The 18,662-nt window shown below is 40.1% G+C and overlaps 1 protein-coding gene across 1 annotated transcript; it reads right to left on the reverse strand.

The window, feature by feature from the left end:
- Positions 1 to 6,546: 6,546 nt before the first annotated feature.
- On the reverse strand, positions 6,547 to 15,860 carry LOC111671260 (ubiquitin-conjugating enzyme E2 H-like). Its single transcript, XM_023428345.2, has 7 exons — positions 15,594 to 15,860; positions 11,660 to 11,736; positions 11,380 to 11,454; positions 11,167 to 11,206; positions 10,881 to 10,933; positions 10,072 to 10,200; positions 6,547 to 9,203 (listed from the first exon to the last, which is right to left on the reverse strand). Exons 1-7 carry the CDS (start codon positions 15,644 to 15,646, stop codon positions 9,079 to 9,081), a joined length of 552 nt encoding a protein of 183 aa, XP_023284113.1. The 5' UTR covers positions 15,647 to 15,860; the 3' UTR covers positions 6,547 to 9,078.
- Between the last annotated feature and the right edge of the window lie 2,802 nt (positions 15,861 to 18,662).

Below are 18,662 nucleotides of genomic sequence, written 5' to 3' on the forward strand. Positions count from 1 at the left end.
AGGGGTTAGTGTGTGTGTGTGTGTGTGTGTGTGTGTGTGTGTGTGTGTGTGTGTGTGTGTCCTTGCCTCCTGCCCGTTAGGGATTCTCCCTAAAGAGCTTTGATGCCTTCTCTGCATCACTACAAGGTCTAATCACCCATACCAGCTGTCAGTGTGTCGGCCTCCCTCCTTCCTCTCTCTGCGTCCACTGGCACCACTTAACCTCACATCCTCTGCAGTCGGCCATAATGGACTCTCACAGCGTTCAAACTGTAACATGATGAACATATATCAGCCGCTGATCGCTCTGACGGCCCCATCTTAACAAACCCTCACAGATACAGTACCAGTACTATGTTTGGTCCTGTACTTCTGTTAAAACTGCAGATAATTTGTGCTAATATACTAAATATATACTTCCTCTTGTCTATGTTTTATCCTCGGTTATCCCTCCTTTCTGTCTTCCTCCTGGCCACCATTGATCCCTTCGTTTTTACCAGACTTCATATGCTCATCTCAATGAAGTTCACTCATTCATTCATGAATCATCATTTTTTCACATTGTTACACTTAGATCAAATTGTTCTCTGCCTGTTTCAGTTGAGCTAAAGCACTTATAAGAACTGATATATTTAATCCAAGATAAAAACTTTATAGACTGCATTGCATCCAAAGACAAATTCTACATGTCTCAGTGGATCATTTTATACACATTTTACTGTATTACTGCCTGACATAACACCAGTGCTGTAGATTTTAGAAACACTGAGGTCTGAAGTGCCACCGAGCAGCCCCAATTTTGACCCCAAAAAATGTTTCTTTTCATATATTTTCAATATTTAACCATTAAAATATAGTTTTTCCTGCAGGATTGTCTTAATTCTGTTTCTAAGCCTAACACCGGGAATTAAACTTTTGTATTTACTGTAATATTCTTTAGGCCTAAAACAGTTAGACGTTAGAATTTTAACTCAATAACTGACTCAGAATTAGGCTATAAAAACTCACCATCAGTTATTTGTGTTTAATTATTCTCATCAGGTCATTAAAGCCCTTAAAATTCCCAGAAACAAGACAGAAGATGTGACCTCGGTGGCAGTTACCACCCTGTGAAGTACTGTAGGTTTGACAAATGCTAATACAGACACCAGGGGTTCATGATGATGCATTTACCAAAGTGTCTGTGGGGTTTAAAGGTTTGATGCAGCGCTAACATCACTTGTGTTAAACCTCTTCAGCGCCTCGACTCGGACGTTTTGTGACTGAGCGGGATCAGGTTGCACCATACGCTGAGGTAGCTGCTGCTGCTGCTAACGCCAACGCTGAGGATTTACAACCACAGGCCTTCATCTTCTGGTTTCTCAGCCCACCACATGAACACCATTGATTTATTGATTAGGGCAGATGATAGTCAACTCAGTGCTTAATGGTCTGTGTATGGATCTATGGGTTATGGCCCAATAGTCAAAGGGCTCCTTTGGTCCATAGCTTCAGTGTTTGATGTCTAAGATTACACTCACAGTTTGATGTCATGATCAGCTAAGTGTGGCCAAGATGACCCTGAAGGTACATCAAACATCTGAGGGGGGTGGGTTCAATTTTAACCCTCATTGCTCCACCTGCAGTCAGTCCCAAACCCAGCATCCACACCCACACCCCAAAACCTCCCACCCCAGACATTTTGTAACACCCAGACCTGTAGTGGAGGATAAAATGACTCATTTCTAAACATAAAGTAATCCTCTTCCTGTGAGGAGTCCTGGGATGACGGTGGAGGGGCGACTGGTAAAAGCTCTCGGTCAGTTGTTGGCAAGTCTAGAACCACCGGATCCTTCCAGCCCACCAGAGTGAGTTCTACCATTGCCAAACACTGTGGGAGAGTGCGCCGGTCACCACCACCAGATCTTTGTGACAACTGGGGTTCAGGTTACACAGGATGGCGTCTCAGAGATGGAACACGGGCCTCCATGGCAACCGGTGATATCTGAGAGGGAGGGCGTAATCGATCAGAACCATCGTCCATCCCTCTCCTCTCCTTTCCTCTCCTCTCCTCTCTGTGTGTTTCTCTCTCACACAGAAACACTCAGGAGATGCCAGAATATTTATGAACAGCAGAGTGTCTGTCTCGTCCCATATTGGCACTACACATGATTGCTCCAACAAAGAGAAACAAAGCAAAAATGTGCTAGTGCCAAAATGGGCAAAGAAGTTGGAAAGCATTTTAGAAACAGCTCTTGAGGTTGAGAGCGAGATCTGTCTGTTGTTTTACATTTCAAGTTAAAGCAGAATCTGGACACGGACACGGGCAGTGTGGTTCTGTCTCTACTCTGTTTATGGCCCTATGGTAATTCACTGATAGTGTGCTGTGACAGTGAATTCTACCAGTGCCATACACAGAACAGGAGGAGATATAAGTGCAGGCCCACATTACTGCTACCAGAGCTTTAAACCCCCGAACATCTTTTTTCTTTCAAACATGTGTCTTGGCATCCTTGCTTCTTCGTGCTCAGGTTCTACTTTTCTGTCTGTTGACCAGTTTTAAGTTGGAGGGATCTTCTCTTAACAGTGTAATAGTGTAGGATGGAAATGAGCAGACACTATCATAACCAGCGGTGTCCTTCCCTCATGTCTGCTCTGTTTACCTCACAGGATGGAGAGTAAATCCAGCCGTGCCATCTGCTGCTGGGTCAGACCTGCCTGTGCTTATTTCCACATTCACGCACATTCTTTAAGAAAATCTTCACAGACTTAGAGCTGTAGTTATATCCTTCTAAAATTACTCATAATCATTGGATTATTGTCAGGTTTAGTGTTTTGGGACATTTCTAGCCTCCATGAGAGCAATCCTGATCCTGGTGAAGGAGCAGGTCGGCTGCTCAGATTGATCCTGGCTGTAGGGAATGATGCGCTAAGTGATTTTTGAGATGCTCCAAATGGGTCCCAAAGCAGGGCTCATCTTCCCGTTTCCGGGAGAGATCAATAGAGTAAAAAGCTTGAGAGAGAGAGAGGGGGAGAGAGAGAGAGAGAGCATAAACAGAAATCACAAGCAAACAGAAGTTGATGGACTGACTTGCATTTCTTTAGTTTCCCCTCATATCTTAGTTACTGGTTAGTCCATAGGTGTCTGACGGAGGATATGAAACTCGCTATCAGAACAGGTTCAAGAAGAGAATAGAATATATTCAACAGAAACAGTTGCTGGTTTTAATCAAGGCTCTAGTGGAATATAAACCAACAACAGCTTGTGTAATATCACCATTCTGTTTGTGGAAGAACATTCCCAGATCTTTACATTATGTCATCTGCAGTAATCTCTAAAACAAAAACATGAGCTCATCATTTTCAAAGATAAACTTTTTTTTTTTTTTTAATTTGCCTTGTGTTGACAATCAGCTTGACTGGAGGTCATGAATGCCCACTGCTTTATTTACACATGCTGTTTATGATAAGGCATGAATGGTAGCCAGGTTATTCTCATTTAGGTAGGGACTGCATGCATTTATCAAACCGTTATGCAGGATTTTGCCAAGTGTTTGGCAAATTGTTTTTTTTTCAGATGCAGTATTGGGCTTCTTACCTTAAAAAGTAGTTTCTGAATCCTTACAGCCGCAACAACCCTTTGGTTAGAAAAATACAAGAGGAAACCTCTTCATTTTCTTCATTGAGCCAAGCTTCCAAAAGCATCCAGCAGTGGAATATCTTCACAACCAGACAGTCTTTTAATCGAATCAGAGATGAGAGAATTGCTCAGTGTTGTTTCATTCAAGAGGATGAAAGCTGACTTTTTTATTAGGTACTTCTTCTGGTCCAAACAGCTTCAATTTACTCTTCATATCTCCATCTCTCCGTCCAGCCCGGCTCCCTGCTTGTTTGGGCTGCATGGCAGGGGATTTTCTAGTGGACAGGTAATTAGTTGGTAAGCATCTTAACCCACTGGCAGTATAGTAATCCACGCAGCCCTCCTCCCCCTCCTTCTGCCGCCTCTATACGCAGGCCTACAGCACATTTCCTCTGCGCCTTTTACGCACAGGGCGCGCACTGCAGTGGCGAGGGTGAGAGACACTGGAAAACCGGTTGATTGGTAATTCAATGCTGCACATTTTAGTTTCAAACAAAACCAGGAATCATACAAAAGGAATCATCAAAGATAAGTGTATATTACAACAGCCATATAAGCCTGAAATAAAACAGATTTGTTAGACGAAAAAAAGGTCAACTTTAGCTTTCAATAACCATGCTCCATTTGTCAGTCCGGCTAAACTCTTTACATTCTACATAATAAAACCCTGATGTTTGTTAACAGACAGCCGACCTACCAGCATCCACCGGGTGTGGCATCCAGCTGCAGCCAGATCCGCTCTCTCTCTCTCTCTTTTCTCTTTCTCTCTCTCTCCCTCTCTCTCTTTCTCTCTCTCTCTCTGTCTGTCTCTGCGCGGGACTGAAAGTTTCTGCGAGCCCAGGCCTCCTCTGCTCCTCCTTATATACGGGCACCCAAAGGTCCCTCCAGGGCTCATTTACCTGCTGTCGGTGATTATTAGACAGATTGCAGGTGGAAAAAGAGGCATCATCCTTTCAGCTGATGTGAATCCGTCAGAGTGGGACAGGACAGGTTTGGGTTACGGCTCTTTCAAAGTTGACGCTGAAATCAACCCTTTCGCCCTTTGTCCTCTCCATACATTATGAAGGAGGCGCAGCCGGTCAGCAGCGGCTCCTCGCCCTCTGCTTCTCCTGCTGCTCGCGTTACTCTCACATAACTTTACTCATCACAGGCCGGACGTTATTAAAAACCAGATCATTTTTTTTATTTCTCATGAAACTAATCATTACTCGTTTCTCTCCGTTATTGGCGAATTGTACATAGTTGGTGAACTAAAAAAACGAAGTTCCGCTCACTGCTACGAGTTTATCTTTAAAATAACACTGGCAATAATTAGCCGGCTGCTGTATGTCTTACCACAGTATAGTTATTGTTGGACTAAAATGAGTTACTGTATGCTCATGCTGCAGACATGGACGGATCACGAAAGGATGGGACTCTGGGCACAGATGTGTAAAAGCCCCCCAGACCATGTTTGGTGGTTTTGTGTCTCTTGTATTTCTGTGTCTCTGGTCATTTTACAGCTCTGCAGTTGTTTTGTGTTTGTTTTGTGCCCGTTTTTCATCATTTTGCTCTCATTCTCTGCAGATTTTCTTCTAATCAGAGCTTAAAAACAGATATGAGGGAAACTACTATCATTCAGCCATTCGTCCAAAATACCTTTTAATTGACATATTATATAACTATCATATAATATTCCATTAATAATTGTTTTACCTTAACGCTATAAGAATGAGTTTCTCGAGAAAATAATCACAGTGGTCAAAAGCTTAATCTGCATTAATGATTAAACTAATGTTGAAACAGGAAACCCGAACATAATCAGAAAGAGGCTCCATAGCCACACAAGTATGAATATTTCATAAGATCATTGTCTGCTTGTGTCTGTTTAAGAGCATCACACTCCAACAGCTCAACATGCAGGACCGTGTCTGCTTTTTATTTAATCAAGTTTTCTTTTTTTACTGTATCAGATCCATATGTGTAATGGAAAGTCAAGAATATCCTTAATAATCCAGCTAACTCCCAAACTGGATTAAAATGGTGTTTTTTTCTTTTTTATGGCTTCTTAGACAAAAAGTTTTTTGTGTGAAGAAAATTACTTGCTATGGAAGCATCTGCCTGGAAACTTTGACTTTGACAGAAGTCTAAATCCTAAAATAGTACATCATAAAAATACATTTTTATTATGGCTAACTTAAAAAAAAATCTATTTTCATTCTTTCCCTGGCAGACTTTAGCTTCCATACTTACTCAACTCTCACCAACAGACCTTTATCACGGCAGACATTTTGTCTTGTCATCAATCACAGGTGTTACTAATGACATTAACGATGGCTCTGTTCTGTTTTAGTGTCTCGGAGAAGCAGCACGCACAATACCAGGACCCTGTCACTGGAGCAGCTGAAGTCAGCCATCGTTACTTTCATTATTTACACCTGTGCTTTTCCTACTGCGACATGTCAAAAATGTCTATTCACAGACATAAAACACATGTAACAACCATAATGTAGAATTAGATATGGGTCATGTAAAACTTTGCAATGTGATTTCATAGGTTAAGCATTTTATTGTGCTTTTATAAAGAATAAAGCTGGGTGTGTTGGAAAAATGGGTAAAAACATAAATGAAGATTTATCTAAAACTGGTGTAATTTTTATGGGTGAGCCTCCTCATGAAAGTCATAGGCTTATGCAGTCTGCAAAACGAACAGACAGACAGGACTGCCATCTAGTGGACTGATGAGAGACAGGTGTTACAATCGTTCAGTGTGAATTTCCCTGGATTAACACCATTTATCCCCAGCACATGACTTTAAACCCATTGTGTATGTGATCAGTCCGAAGGTCTAAGAATATTAGGGTAAACAAAGCTGACATTTCGAAACGAAAAACCACAACTAATTTTCTAACCTCAGCAGTGATGTAATCTGACATCATGTCATACACAGAAGCATGATACTGACATAGTTCATATTTATTTTTTGTTGTTTATTTCTGTCTTCAAGTTACAAGGGAAGCACATTTATTCATTTTTTGCTTTTAAAAAAAATCAGGGATATCTTGACTTGTGTCTAGGACATCGGGCTTAAAAGACAAAAATAAAAACATTCAAAACAAATTATAGGCATCAAATATATGTCTTATTAATAAAAAATACATAATACACTGATGAATCCAGATGATAACAGACAACAAGGCTGGACAGTGTTTTTTTTTTTTGTTGCACATGACAACTGACTGTGTATCATGTTGTCCTAAGACCTACACCAACATATATTTGGTTACCAATGCTAATTAGAGCCATTTTAACTAGGCTATTTAACAAATACATTTTTAATGTCATGTCAAAAACTATGAAATGCTAGTTTTTTTAACCTGTTATTCTCAAATGGAGGTAAACCCTCTTGCAAGACACCATGGAAGAGATCCTGATATCATCCTAAAAAATTATAAAGGGATTATTATTGATTCAATTTTTGTCTACAATCCTTTTTTCTGGATTGTAGACAAAATAGCCCATTTTGATAGCGATGAAGTAAGATACTAATTTGTGTTTCCTTACAGAAATAACACATAATACAAACTGATTTACAGTGCGTTGAGTGCCTGTTACAAACATGTATGATCAGGCTTCAAGTCTGCATTACACACAGACCAGAGCACCGTCATGAAATTAAACAGTAAACTGTCACTTCTCTGGTAACGCTTCCTCTGCACAGTTGCTATCAGGCACATGGACCTTTTCAGGGCAAAAGCTATTAATCTGTCCCCTGAAGAAGGAGAAACCTGTGCCTGAATTTAAATTTAAAGTAATCTGAGTTGACCACTCAAGAGTTTGACGCTTTGAGAATATTCATTTCAGTTATTCATTTATCTTCTCGCTTAACCTCAAAGTAAACTCTTTATCCCCAAATCCAGTCTGAGGGGTTGGGGGGGATATATCAGAAACTCAGCTTGTAGAGCCATTATATTTTGGTCTCGCCATTTTGGAAAACAACAGGCCATCAACAGTGTGACAAAAGGAAATGCGACAGTGTTGAATGGCTGAAACAAAGAGCACTTCTTCTCCGACGATGTAAATTATCTTTGATGGATACATTTGCATAAGAAGAGGGGTGCAGTGGAGCAGGGGTGCAACACGTCTTTGGAGGATTTGATTCAACAAAGAGTCATCCCACAGACAAAGATGTATTAATTCTCCTCATCTTAACAGGACAATTAGTCTTCAAACTAGTGTGTTATATGAGTATTAAATTCACCACCCGCAAAAAAACAAAAACAAAAAAAAAACAAACTATCCCTACGCAAGTCAAACACCTATTATAGTTCAACACAAGCAATAGGCAAAGTTAAGAAGTTCAACAATTCAACAAGGACCTGGATAATACCCATCAAACCCCACCCAGTTCACAGAGGCCCTGCACACAGGTGTCCTCTTCATTTCTACAGCTCCACAAAGCCCTACACAAACTTTACTTCTGTGTCATGCCACAATATACAAAGATACTCAGAGAATGACAGACACTTTCCTAAAACGGAGAGGAGGAAGAGGAGGAGGAGGAGATGGGTATTGAAGATGAGAATGACCAGGATCATGAACCTTCTCCTCCACTTCTGCTGAGCATCAGGGTTCAGTACAACACGGTTATCAACACACCATGATTCTCGCTGGGTTACATTCATGCATCAACACACACAGGTGCATGCCCCCACACACACACGCACGCACGCACACACACACATTCTGTGGAGTTGTCATGGTTGATGCATTGGTTGCTTGATAGTGTGTGCCATGCAGTCCTGTCAGAGAGGCTGTCTGCAGCCACACCAGTCAGTACACGGCGAACACATGACCGCGCTGTGGGCTTGTGGTCTTCGGCTCCTCAGAAGTGATGATTGTAATGGCAGCTCCTCGGGGCAGTTGTGTCAAACAATGAATGGTGAAAAAAAAAAAAAAAGAATCCACGTGCTTCTGAAGTTGAGATCGCTCACAAATAGTGGATTGTCATCCTGCAGAGCTCTGTCAGCGAAGAAAAGATGCCTGATGAAGCAGTAAAATGTTGAATGAATACTGGTAAAAAAAAAAACTTGCATGTCACAACAGAGAAGCTGGTGAGGTGTGTCTTGTGGATCCAAATAGGAAACTGAGTGTAAACAGTGTAGTTTTGCTTTGATGACAGTCCTCTTGCCTCCTGCTTAGACTCGGTGAGTGTGAGTGCCTTGCCTAAAGCCACTAAAGATAATGGAATCGAATGATGCACTCCTTTCTGATCTACAAAGGCTCTGTCAGGTAAGGAGGAGGGGGGAAGGGGCAGGTGATGAATTCCTAAATAACGGTAAATATTCTGCAATATCATACTGCAAATCCTTGTGTAGCAATAAAAATCCTTGTGTTGCTGTAAAAAATTGTCTTGTTTAAATATGAATATAGTACTGAGTTTCTGCTCTTAGGAAATGATAGTCTGTTGTGAGGTGAAGTGGAAAGGATCTCCCCCTTCACTACAACTCCATGTCCTGAGCCTCATCCTCCGAAAAGTCTGACATGGAGCTCTCGGAAGAAGAGTCGCCCCCTCCTTCCTCCTGTTCCTTTAGGGCCTCCTCTGTGGCGTACTTCTGGATGTACTCTGTAAGAGAAACACGAGGAGGGAGAAAGATGGCTTGACTGAGTCCATGTGATGCAACTCAGCAACGACACAGCAGCCTCTAACACTCTCGCACATTGACAGGTGTTTCAGTTATGTCAGTCATGGTGAGGAACTCCTCTGTAACTTATGAAACCTCATCATAGTTTACCTGAGTAGAAAAGCCAGAAATTCAAAAAGTAAAAATATCAAAAATAGGTTTTCACACTTGACTCCGGTGAAATAGTTGGTGCATTGATAAAAATGCAAAAATGTGACATAGTGCAGTTGAAACTTAGGAAATAAATCTTGTATATGACTAGATAATGGCGGCAGATGAAAACATCAGACCTGTGTGGAACACATGAGAAGACTATAATGTTCCTCAAATTAATTCACGTCACAAATCCACATCATTTTCCACTGTCTGTCTTTGACTGGTTTTCGTTTAATGTCAGCATTTTGTTGCGCCCTCTTCTTCTTCAATGGTTAAATGGAACCTGACTGGAGAATTAGCGCCACCAGCTGTTTATCTCAACAAAACAACTCTGAATATTCATGTGGCTGCAGTAGATGGAAACCAGCATTAGATTAGAAATACATGTATATATACAACTTGATTGCAAGTTGCAAACATCTCCAACATTGCTAATATAATATTTGGATTTTAACAGTGCGTGTTCCCTTTAGCTTGAATAGCTACAATAACTCCTTGCAAAATCACAGCTGCATTCTGGGAATGCACAAAATCTAAACGTTATATTCTCCCAATGTAGAAATATTAAGAAAACAGCGAACCCTACAGTAACCACATACATGTCATTTTGTTTTTCATCTGAACAGCCACTATTTCCGACTTTGAGTGTGCTACCTTTGATCTTGTGTTTATAATCCTCTGGTCGGTGCAGGTACATGGCGGCTGCATCCCCGTTCAGAGGATCAATGGGGTTGGGGTAGGCGAGCAGCTGCGGGAGGAACGACTCAAAGATGTTGGTGAGGTCTGGTGGATGTGGGGAGAAAGATTAGTCAGTAGACAGAAAAACAAACCTACACAGGTCATATGAACCACCAACAAGCTGGAGTCATGTCTGCAACTATATCATCATCCACTAGAGATAATTACAAAACGACTCCAAATGCAGGAACACCTCAGAAAGTCCAAAAGGTGTAAACCATCTTTTTGAAACAGTGATGTACTTCTGAGATACCTAACAATATTACTCACAACTTGATCAAGTGAACAGTGTGCAAACTCATCTGTTGCACATAAACGCACAAAGATCCAAGTGTAAACCAAAATCTGGGAGCTACTGGCAGAAGTTTGAAGGAGTTTCACAATCATTGTAACAGTCACTGGAACAACAGAAACAAAGAAAGTGAGAAAAATCCCCTCCACGTGAGTGTGTTCACTACATCCTGTTCAGAGTCCTCTCAGCCTCAGGACCTTCTTATCTATCAATGCTCAATACATGACCTTAATACAAGCTGCAGTTATCATTGAAGTGTAAGCCGATTAAACCGAGATGCTCTGCCCAAAGCTGCACTGTAGAGGTGTAAGCTGCTCGCTATGTGTTATTTTATTGGCCATTTACTGTCAGTCAGTTTAACAGAATGACTGGTGAAAGTACTGTATATACACTATATGAGGCTGTCATAATGAGAGCTGTGACTGTGACCTACCATAGAGAGCTGTCCACGTCTGGTTTATGACATCTAAACACACAGTGCCTGACCTGCAAAAAGACAAAACACACCACTGTGAATGATACAAAAAGAAGACACTGTCACAGCAGAGGAGGGTGCACAGTGAGTTCTGGGTGAGTTCAAGAGAAAACAGCAGCATTTTATCACTAGCAAGAATAATTTCCCATATACTAAACTTTAAGATATGTTTGTAGGTGTCAGGGTGTCTGCATTAAAAAAAAGGTACAACTGTATACTGATATCTAATAACTGTCCTACTTACGCTTCATCAATGTTGGGATGAAAGATTTTATTCATGAATCCTGTAAAAGAAAAAATGAGAGAGAAGCAAGTTCAAATCACTCTGATGTCCACTGTTTAACAGCACTACTGGACAAGGCAAGGATAATAATGATGGGCATAAAGATTTTCAAAGCTTATATCGTTCACAAGGATTAAACACTTGCATGATTATTACATTCCTATTATTTCATACCTATTGATGGCGATTTGAAGGGATATTTATCTGGCAGGTCCACCCGAACCTTCCACACGCCTCCTTCATACGGTGCTGGAAAAAGTAAGATCAATCAATATATTCTCAAAACAAACACACAAAACAAACAGCATTGTCCAGGTTGTTAAAGGAAGAGTTCCGTATTTTGGAAAACACATTTATTCTCTTTCTTTGACAGTCGAGAGGATCAATACCACTCTCATAAATTTATACTATAAAAAGGAGAATCGGAAATCTGTAATTTTCGGGAGGCTCTTACTTCCAGGTGGTCCATGGAACTTGACCACAAATTCGTTGAGTCCACTAAGGATGGTGACCTCGTGCTTGCTCTCAATGCTGATGACTGGTTAAGGAAAAGCCACACCCAAAACTCAACCAACACAAGAGGCAGAAAATTCAGACATCAGATATATTTTCGACAAACATTCACCAAAACAGGCTGGGCTACTGTGTCTAAAACCTTAGAGGCTCACTCTCTGTGAACTTGTCTGGGCAGAGGTCAAACCCTAAAATCAATAACATGAGGCAGTGAGATCAATAATGCAGTGTCCACTGCCAGACAAACTCAACCAACAGACAACAGCTCAAAACATCTTACAATAAGAAAGAAGACAGAAGAAAAAAACAACAATAAAAGCTTTTCCACTGCACATCCATTCCACATTTCTCAAAACAGAAAACCGCAAACATTAACTGTTGCACTTGGACATAATCAGGAAAGTGTGGTGATTTTTTCATGGCCACGAATCATTATTCTCAATAAACATCTACAAAAAGGAAAATAATACTGAAAGCACAGACATCAGAGGAGGGTCTATCAACTACCAAACATTAAGATGATCAGTGTAAACCTGCTCTCTTCAGCTACCTTAGCTGTTGAGAGGACTGATGGGAACTTTGATCTGTGTTGAAGGAAGCTACAGCTGGAGAAGATGGAACTTGACTTGGGTGAGAAGGATGTGTCATAATCACAGTGTGTGGTGACAGCAAGAGACATGAAACTGAGTCAACTGTCTGACCGCAACACAGAAAGGTCGAACGTACTCAGTCAACGACTGTGAGACTGACACAATGACAGATGGAAAACAAAAAAACCCACAAAAACCACACAACGAACTGTTACACTCTATTTCATCATCCTGTCGTAAATCCTTCTGTCATCTCAATCCCAACAGTCTAACAAAGGAAACGTTAGGATAATGCTGGATTACATAACTTTCAGACAGCAAAATAACTGTAAACATCTACCAGAGAAGAAGGTTTAAAAAGCTCAGTCACTGAATAGTAAAAGGTTTGCAAACCACTACCCAAGAAGACAGGGTAGCTCTAAATGTGATCTAAAGCAATGGGTCCTATAAATAAAACCAGTTACAGTTGCAGGCTTGTGCAGTAAAACTGTGCATCTCTCTCTTCTGCCTTTCCCTTAGGGTTATCCATAGAAACTCTAACATATGCTCACTCAAGAGTAAAGTAACTACACAAGGGAAAACCTTTATTTTTACGAAAGCTCTCAGTGCACTGATTTATCAGCGTTATGATGTACTAGTTCTCATGACGCTGAACATTTCGGCTTTATTTCCTTACTTTATAAAGCACGTCAACGAAAAGCAAAAACAGTTACCCTATTTTGAATTTCTCCTTTGTTTGCATCTTTTTTATAGACAATACTGTGTGTCCACAATCACACCTGTGACAAAAATGTTCTAAGTTTGATTGGATTTGATTCGCACACTTAAGACATTACAAAAACATGTACATTGTATATGTACAATGTATATGTATATTTCTTTTTTTGACGTAGATGTGCAGGTTTGGTAAGAAACATGTCTTTGACTTATGTTAAATCCTCTCTTCAAGGTAAGGATTCATAAAGAATCATGAAAACTGAAAACAAATCAACGAAACAGCAAAGACAATACAATATATGCAGCGGAAGGAATACAAGAATTTAAATTAATCCATCAACCTGAATGACTCACTACCTTTACATACTTAATAGCACATAAACTCTTTCCTATCTACCTTGGCATCATTAAATCTGCCTGCACTTGAGCATGTTAGTAGCTCTAGGTAGAACCACACGTGTATTTTAACTCTAACCAACATTCTCAGGTAAGGGGTCACAAACATCATTATTATAATTAATTGATTGATAACAGGTTTAATGGCTGGTTATAATGAAGGTTATATAAAATATGTAAATTTAAGGAATAATAAGAAGTTTTGAATTATCAAATTGATAAAAGTAAAAGTGCATCCTGGCACAACACTATGCATTAAGTCATTTTTTTCTGTTGTGAAACTGATTGTGTCTAAGTCTTGAAAGATATGAAATTCAAATACTTAAATATTAGGCCCAATTTCATTCACTAATAGCATCTTAGGTAAAAGACTAACATACTCCATTATAAAGGACCAACGCTTTTCTCTCTATGTATGTCATCAGTAGGGCTGATTAATTTCATTCTCAATTAAGATTTCAATAAACTTTCTTATGATTAATTGATTATTCATTCAGATTAAGAGAGGATGAGATTGTTAAAAAGTCAAAAAATTGTGAAAAATCCAATCCTAGGCTAAGGGGATGTCTTCAAATTGCTTGTTTTGTCTGACCAACAGCCCCAAAACCAAGGATAGTGAGTTTACACAAACACATAAAAACATCAAATCAGGAAATCCGCACATTCCAGGAACTGGAACCAAGATTTTTGCTATGACTTCAAATGACTTAAACGATTATATGGTCATTATAATTTTCACTGACTAGTTTGAGTAATCAATTAATCATCATGATTGTTTCAGCTCTAGCTGTGTGACCCTAGTTCTGCAAAAGTGAAAACAACACGTCCATCCACTAAGATCAAGCACGGTGTGCGGCCCTGTCCCTGCTGTGGACTGGAAGCCCCCCCCCCCCCCCCCCCCCCCCCTTCATGTGCCCCGGACACCACGCTTGTTGTTTCTTCGATCAGCTGTGTGTGAAGCCCCGCCCCCTGCCATGTTCCGGATGGTAACAGGCTGACCAATCAGAGAGCAGCGTCTAGCTGCAGGACAAAAACAAAACAATGCAGCTCACGCTGTCAGAAAACCTTTCATGCAAACTTCAGATGAAAACTGCAAATAATGAGCCACAACACAACGATATACACTCAACAAGACTACACCAGTCAGCTGTCAACAAATTAAAACATACCATCATTTGATATCCAAGTAATGTTATTGAAAACAATAATATTAAAGAGGACAATACCATATACATTCGCTTTTTAAGCCCCCTCTTTTTAACATCGTTTAACTCAGATAAAATCACATTTAGGCTTCATAAATTCTACTGTATAACATGTGGTAAACACAACAACCGTGAATTATTCTTTATAAACACAATTTATGTTCTGGTTATTTTCTATTTGAAATATGTTTGTATTTGGGCGTCAATTTAAAATGAGCACAAAATGTCAATGTCTGGTTTTTCCTGTTGTCTAACGTTAATAAATGTAGTTAGAGGTCGACTTTCTGTGTATTTGTCGAAAGATCGTCTCTGTTACGCTACATCGACCTTATTTGTTCTCTCGGTGAAAGCTAAACAGCTAGCTTCCTCAGTGTAAACGTTACCAAATCATGAAAAAAATACACCTAACTTTCCAAATAAGTGTTTCGAAAATGTAAAAGAGTCCTCGCTTATCCCTCACGTTATGTTGTCAGTCCGGTGGGACCACATATTACTGGCTAGCAGGCTAACTTATCGTACCCAAGCTAAGGCTAACAACGTCCAAAGCTAACACAGAGTTTAACCAGTCAGCGTTGTGTTGCGACAGATTACGCTGCTAATTCTCGATGGATACAAACAAGACAAGAAAAAAACATTAATAATGTATTAGCGAAATAATTCTGGCGAAGAGGCAAGTGAGTCCACACAAATAACATTAAACGTGTAGCTTCCTCGCTATTCTGCTAACTTAACAGTGAGCTAGCGTTACACACAGCTTCCCGTTAACACCACGGTGTTTCACGTTACTCACTTTTCACAATATACATTAATCTCAAATAGCTAGCAGCGGAATAATACACATCGTTACAACAGCCATCGGGAACAAATGACGTATTTAATCAACATTAGAGAGCTGACAATGGCTATAAAACAAGACGTGCCTATTTAATTTGGCTATTTCGGCTTGTTTATGTTCTGGGAAGGATACAGTTTCACCACGTCGGTATCCATTCGCCTCTTGCCTGGACTTGGAGACGACATTTTTGTATTCCTTTAAAGAAGTGATCAAAAATACTGCGGCGATGAGGCTACCTCGACCTCTCAGCTTGGATGGACTGTATCAGCAGTCTTCCCACAATGTCCATAAACAAGATCCTAGCTGCAACATCGCCCACTTTTCTTCCTCTCACTGGATCTCCACGGTTTGTCTGAGACCAGCTCTACCTAGTTGTGTCCTCCTGTCCTGAGGACTCTGCCAGTGACATCAACCTCCAGCGACCAGGCTGACGAGAGGAGGGGCCCAGGTACAGAAATGTGCTCCACAGAACACGACTGCACTGTTAGTAACGTATTTCTGAACGTGGATATAATTGCTGTGGTCAAATCTGCAAATATATAACTTCACATTTAAACAAAAAATGTACTTCCGGCTTGTTTTTCCAGAGGCTGCTCAAATAGTGCTCAGAGAGAAAGTGCGTGCTTGTCTATCATGCCTATATCTATGGCGGAATTGGCTTGTTTAAAAGGCTGAAACGAGCACATTAGGCCAAAGTTGTGTTTCTTCAGTCTGTGTCCATGAATGATATGAATCACAAATATTTAGAGTTAATGAGTGACTTAGCCTCGTATTGCTCACGACATACTTGACAGTTTACCAGGTACACCAAGCTAAAAAGAATGCATTCTAATGCAACACTTCTGTCATATGTAATATGAAAACCTGTTTTAAAGAGATGTCAGTTAAACTGTAGGTCATTTTGGACATTGAGGGGTGTTTCTATTATTTAGTTCCACTGATATTTGCAATTAAATAAATCCCCCACAACTATAATAAAGAAACCAGAAACTAAACAACCAGGAAAGGTGCAAACACCAAAAGTGAAACAACAAATGTGTACAAATTAAAAACAAAGAAACAATCAAACAAAAAGGAGAAATCCTGTTTCAGCCAGCCCCATCCAATCCCATAAGTGGGATCTCTTCTTTGTTTTTCCTCTTTTACAGATTGTAAACCCCTCTGAAGCAAATTTGATTATGAACTATATAAAAAATTGCCTTGATTTAGCTAAGTAGATCATCTTTATTGAGTACAGAAAGAAATTGTTAACATTTTTCTGACAGAGGAAACTTAAAAAAGTTTTTTTCCCAGCAATTATATTATGAGGAGGCGATGACAGTTTATAGTCTTCAAGCTCAGGTCTGTCAAAATCTTCACACACAGTTCTGTTCAAATTGAGATCTGCAATCGCTCCTGTTTCCATGTCTACAATGTGACCAAGTCGACTTTCCTTGAGTCCCAAGTCAAATTCAGGTCTTGAGAATCTCACATGACCTGAGATTGTTCTTGGGTGGTCATAGTATGACCTCCTGCTTGTCATAAGATGACAACCACAAGTAACATACCAAAACCCCTTTGTCAGGCTTATGTACACGTAGGACTCACCACATTAACATGTTTTGTGTCAAAACTCTGGTACTCCAGCCACGTGGAGTCAAGAGGAGAGCCATGTATGTGACTTAAACAAAATATCTGGCTGCACGTATACCTGGAAAAGGCTGACACAATACAATCCTTGGCTTGATGTTATTAAACAATCTGTTACCTGCGATGACTCAGTAATGTGGCAAACACCAGATGCTTTTTTTCTGAATTATCAGACCACCACGTCACTCATGCTGTAGTTCTCAACATTTGAGTGTGTAAATCTTTGTTTGTGTATTCTGGGCATGGGCTGGTGGCTCTGAAATGATGCCCTCCTTGTTGGTGTCTCGCACATCATTGCTTGTTTCATTACAATTTGCATATAAAGGTCTCACTCCAAATATGGCCGTGCATATAGAAACACTGAAAACCTCTTGCATTACAGACTCTCCTTAGAAGTCTTTTTTAATTTAAGATATGTATATTTTGTTCCGTCTAACAGTTTAACTTTAACTTGATGAGCTTATCATCAGCTAAAATCAACAAACTCAAGTTGTAGTCAGTTTTGCAAGTCAAGATTTAAGAGTGTGTATGGGCAACACATTTTGAATGATTTTTGCATGTGTGGGCGAGCAATCTATGGAAGGTGTGCACTAAAGGCTGATTTCATCAGTATTATTAAAGGCTGTCAAATACGGTACAAAGGTCAGTAAACTGTCTCCAATTACAGATCCATCTGTCCGTGGTCAAAGGTGGAGAGCAACAATAAAAAAGACAGCACCATCCTGGATGCAGCTAATTATACAGAAAAAAGAAGATCATTTTTTCCAATGAGCATTATGGACGAGGAGTTTGATATACAGCAGCCACTTTGAGCTTGCTAAAACTAAGAACAAGCAGGAGATAGTCAGCAAAAGAAACCCCACTGCTTGATTGAATCCACAAGCACAAATCCCACTGAATCTTCATGTCCATGCATCCTTTAAAATTTTCAATTGCAGATTGAAACTCATATTTGCTTTGTATTCACTCAATACTGATGTCTTTGTTAAACTTCCAGACAGTCTGTCCTAAAGCCATGAGCATGCCAGCTATGTAATGCCCTCATGCATGTATATGTTAAACTTGATCTGCGCAATGATTTTCCATATCTCCAGTTTAACACAAAACCTTAACACAGGTCTTTGCTTAGCCTTTAGAGTCTTTTGGTTATCTACTGTAAACTCTTCCTGCATGAACAAACAAAAATACAAAACACTTTTGATGTCATTTGGTGGAGATTGTATCAAGTGCTGATCCCCAGACATCTATGAGTAGATCACTGGAAGGAACAAAAAGTTGACAACTCATTTCCTGTTTAATCTCATTAACACAGCTGTAACTCATTGATCAGGAATTTCTTACTGTTGGTGACACTTCAAGGGCTGGCTTCATTTCCTACTCGCTGTCAGTCTGCTGAGGAAATGTTATGTTAACTGAGTCACCGAGACTGAGACTCTCTCTGCTAACAAATGTGCCACCTGATGTTAAGTGAAGTTGCAATGCAGAAGGACATTTATGAAGGAACATAGTGTACTGTGTAAAACACCAGTGCCTTCAGGTTGAATGACTGGTGCACTGCTATCTCAACAGAAA

Source organism: Seriola lalandi, unplaced genomic scaffold (assembly GCF_002814215.2).
Source record: "Seriola lalandi dorsalis isolate HSWRI2012SDOR001 ecotype SW California unplaced genomic scaffold, Sedor1 jcf7180002054873, whole genome shotgun sequence".
Classification (NCBI taxonomy): domain Eukaryota; kingdom Metazoa; phylum Chordata; class Actinopteri; order Carangiformes; family Carangidae; genus Seriola; species Seriola lalandi.

Coding starts and splice junctions, on each gene's coding strand:
- LOC111671260 (XM_023428345.2), bottom strand. CDS start 15,646: ATGTCGTCTCCAAGTCCAGGCAAGAGGCGAATGGATACCGACGTGGTG. Junction 11,737..15,593: donor GATACCGACGTGGTGAAACT/GTATCCTTCCCA, acceptor ACCAGTCATCAG/CATTGAGAGCAAGCACGAGG. Junction 10,201..10,880: donor GACGTGGACAGCTCTCTATG/GTAGGTCACAGT, acceptor CACATCCACCAG/ACCTCACCAACATCTTTGAG.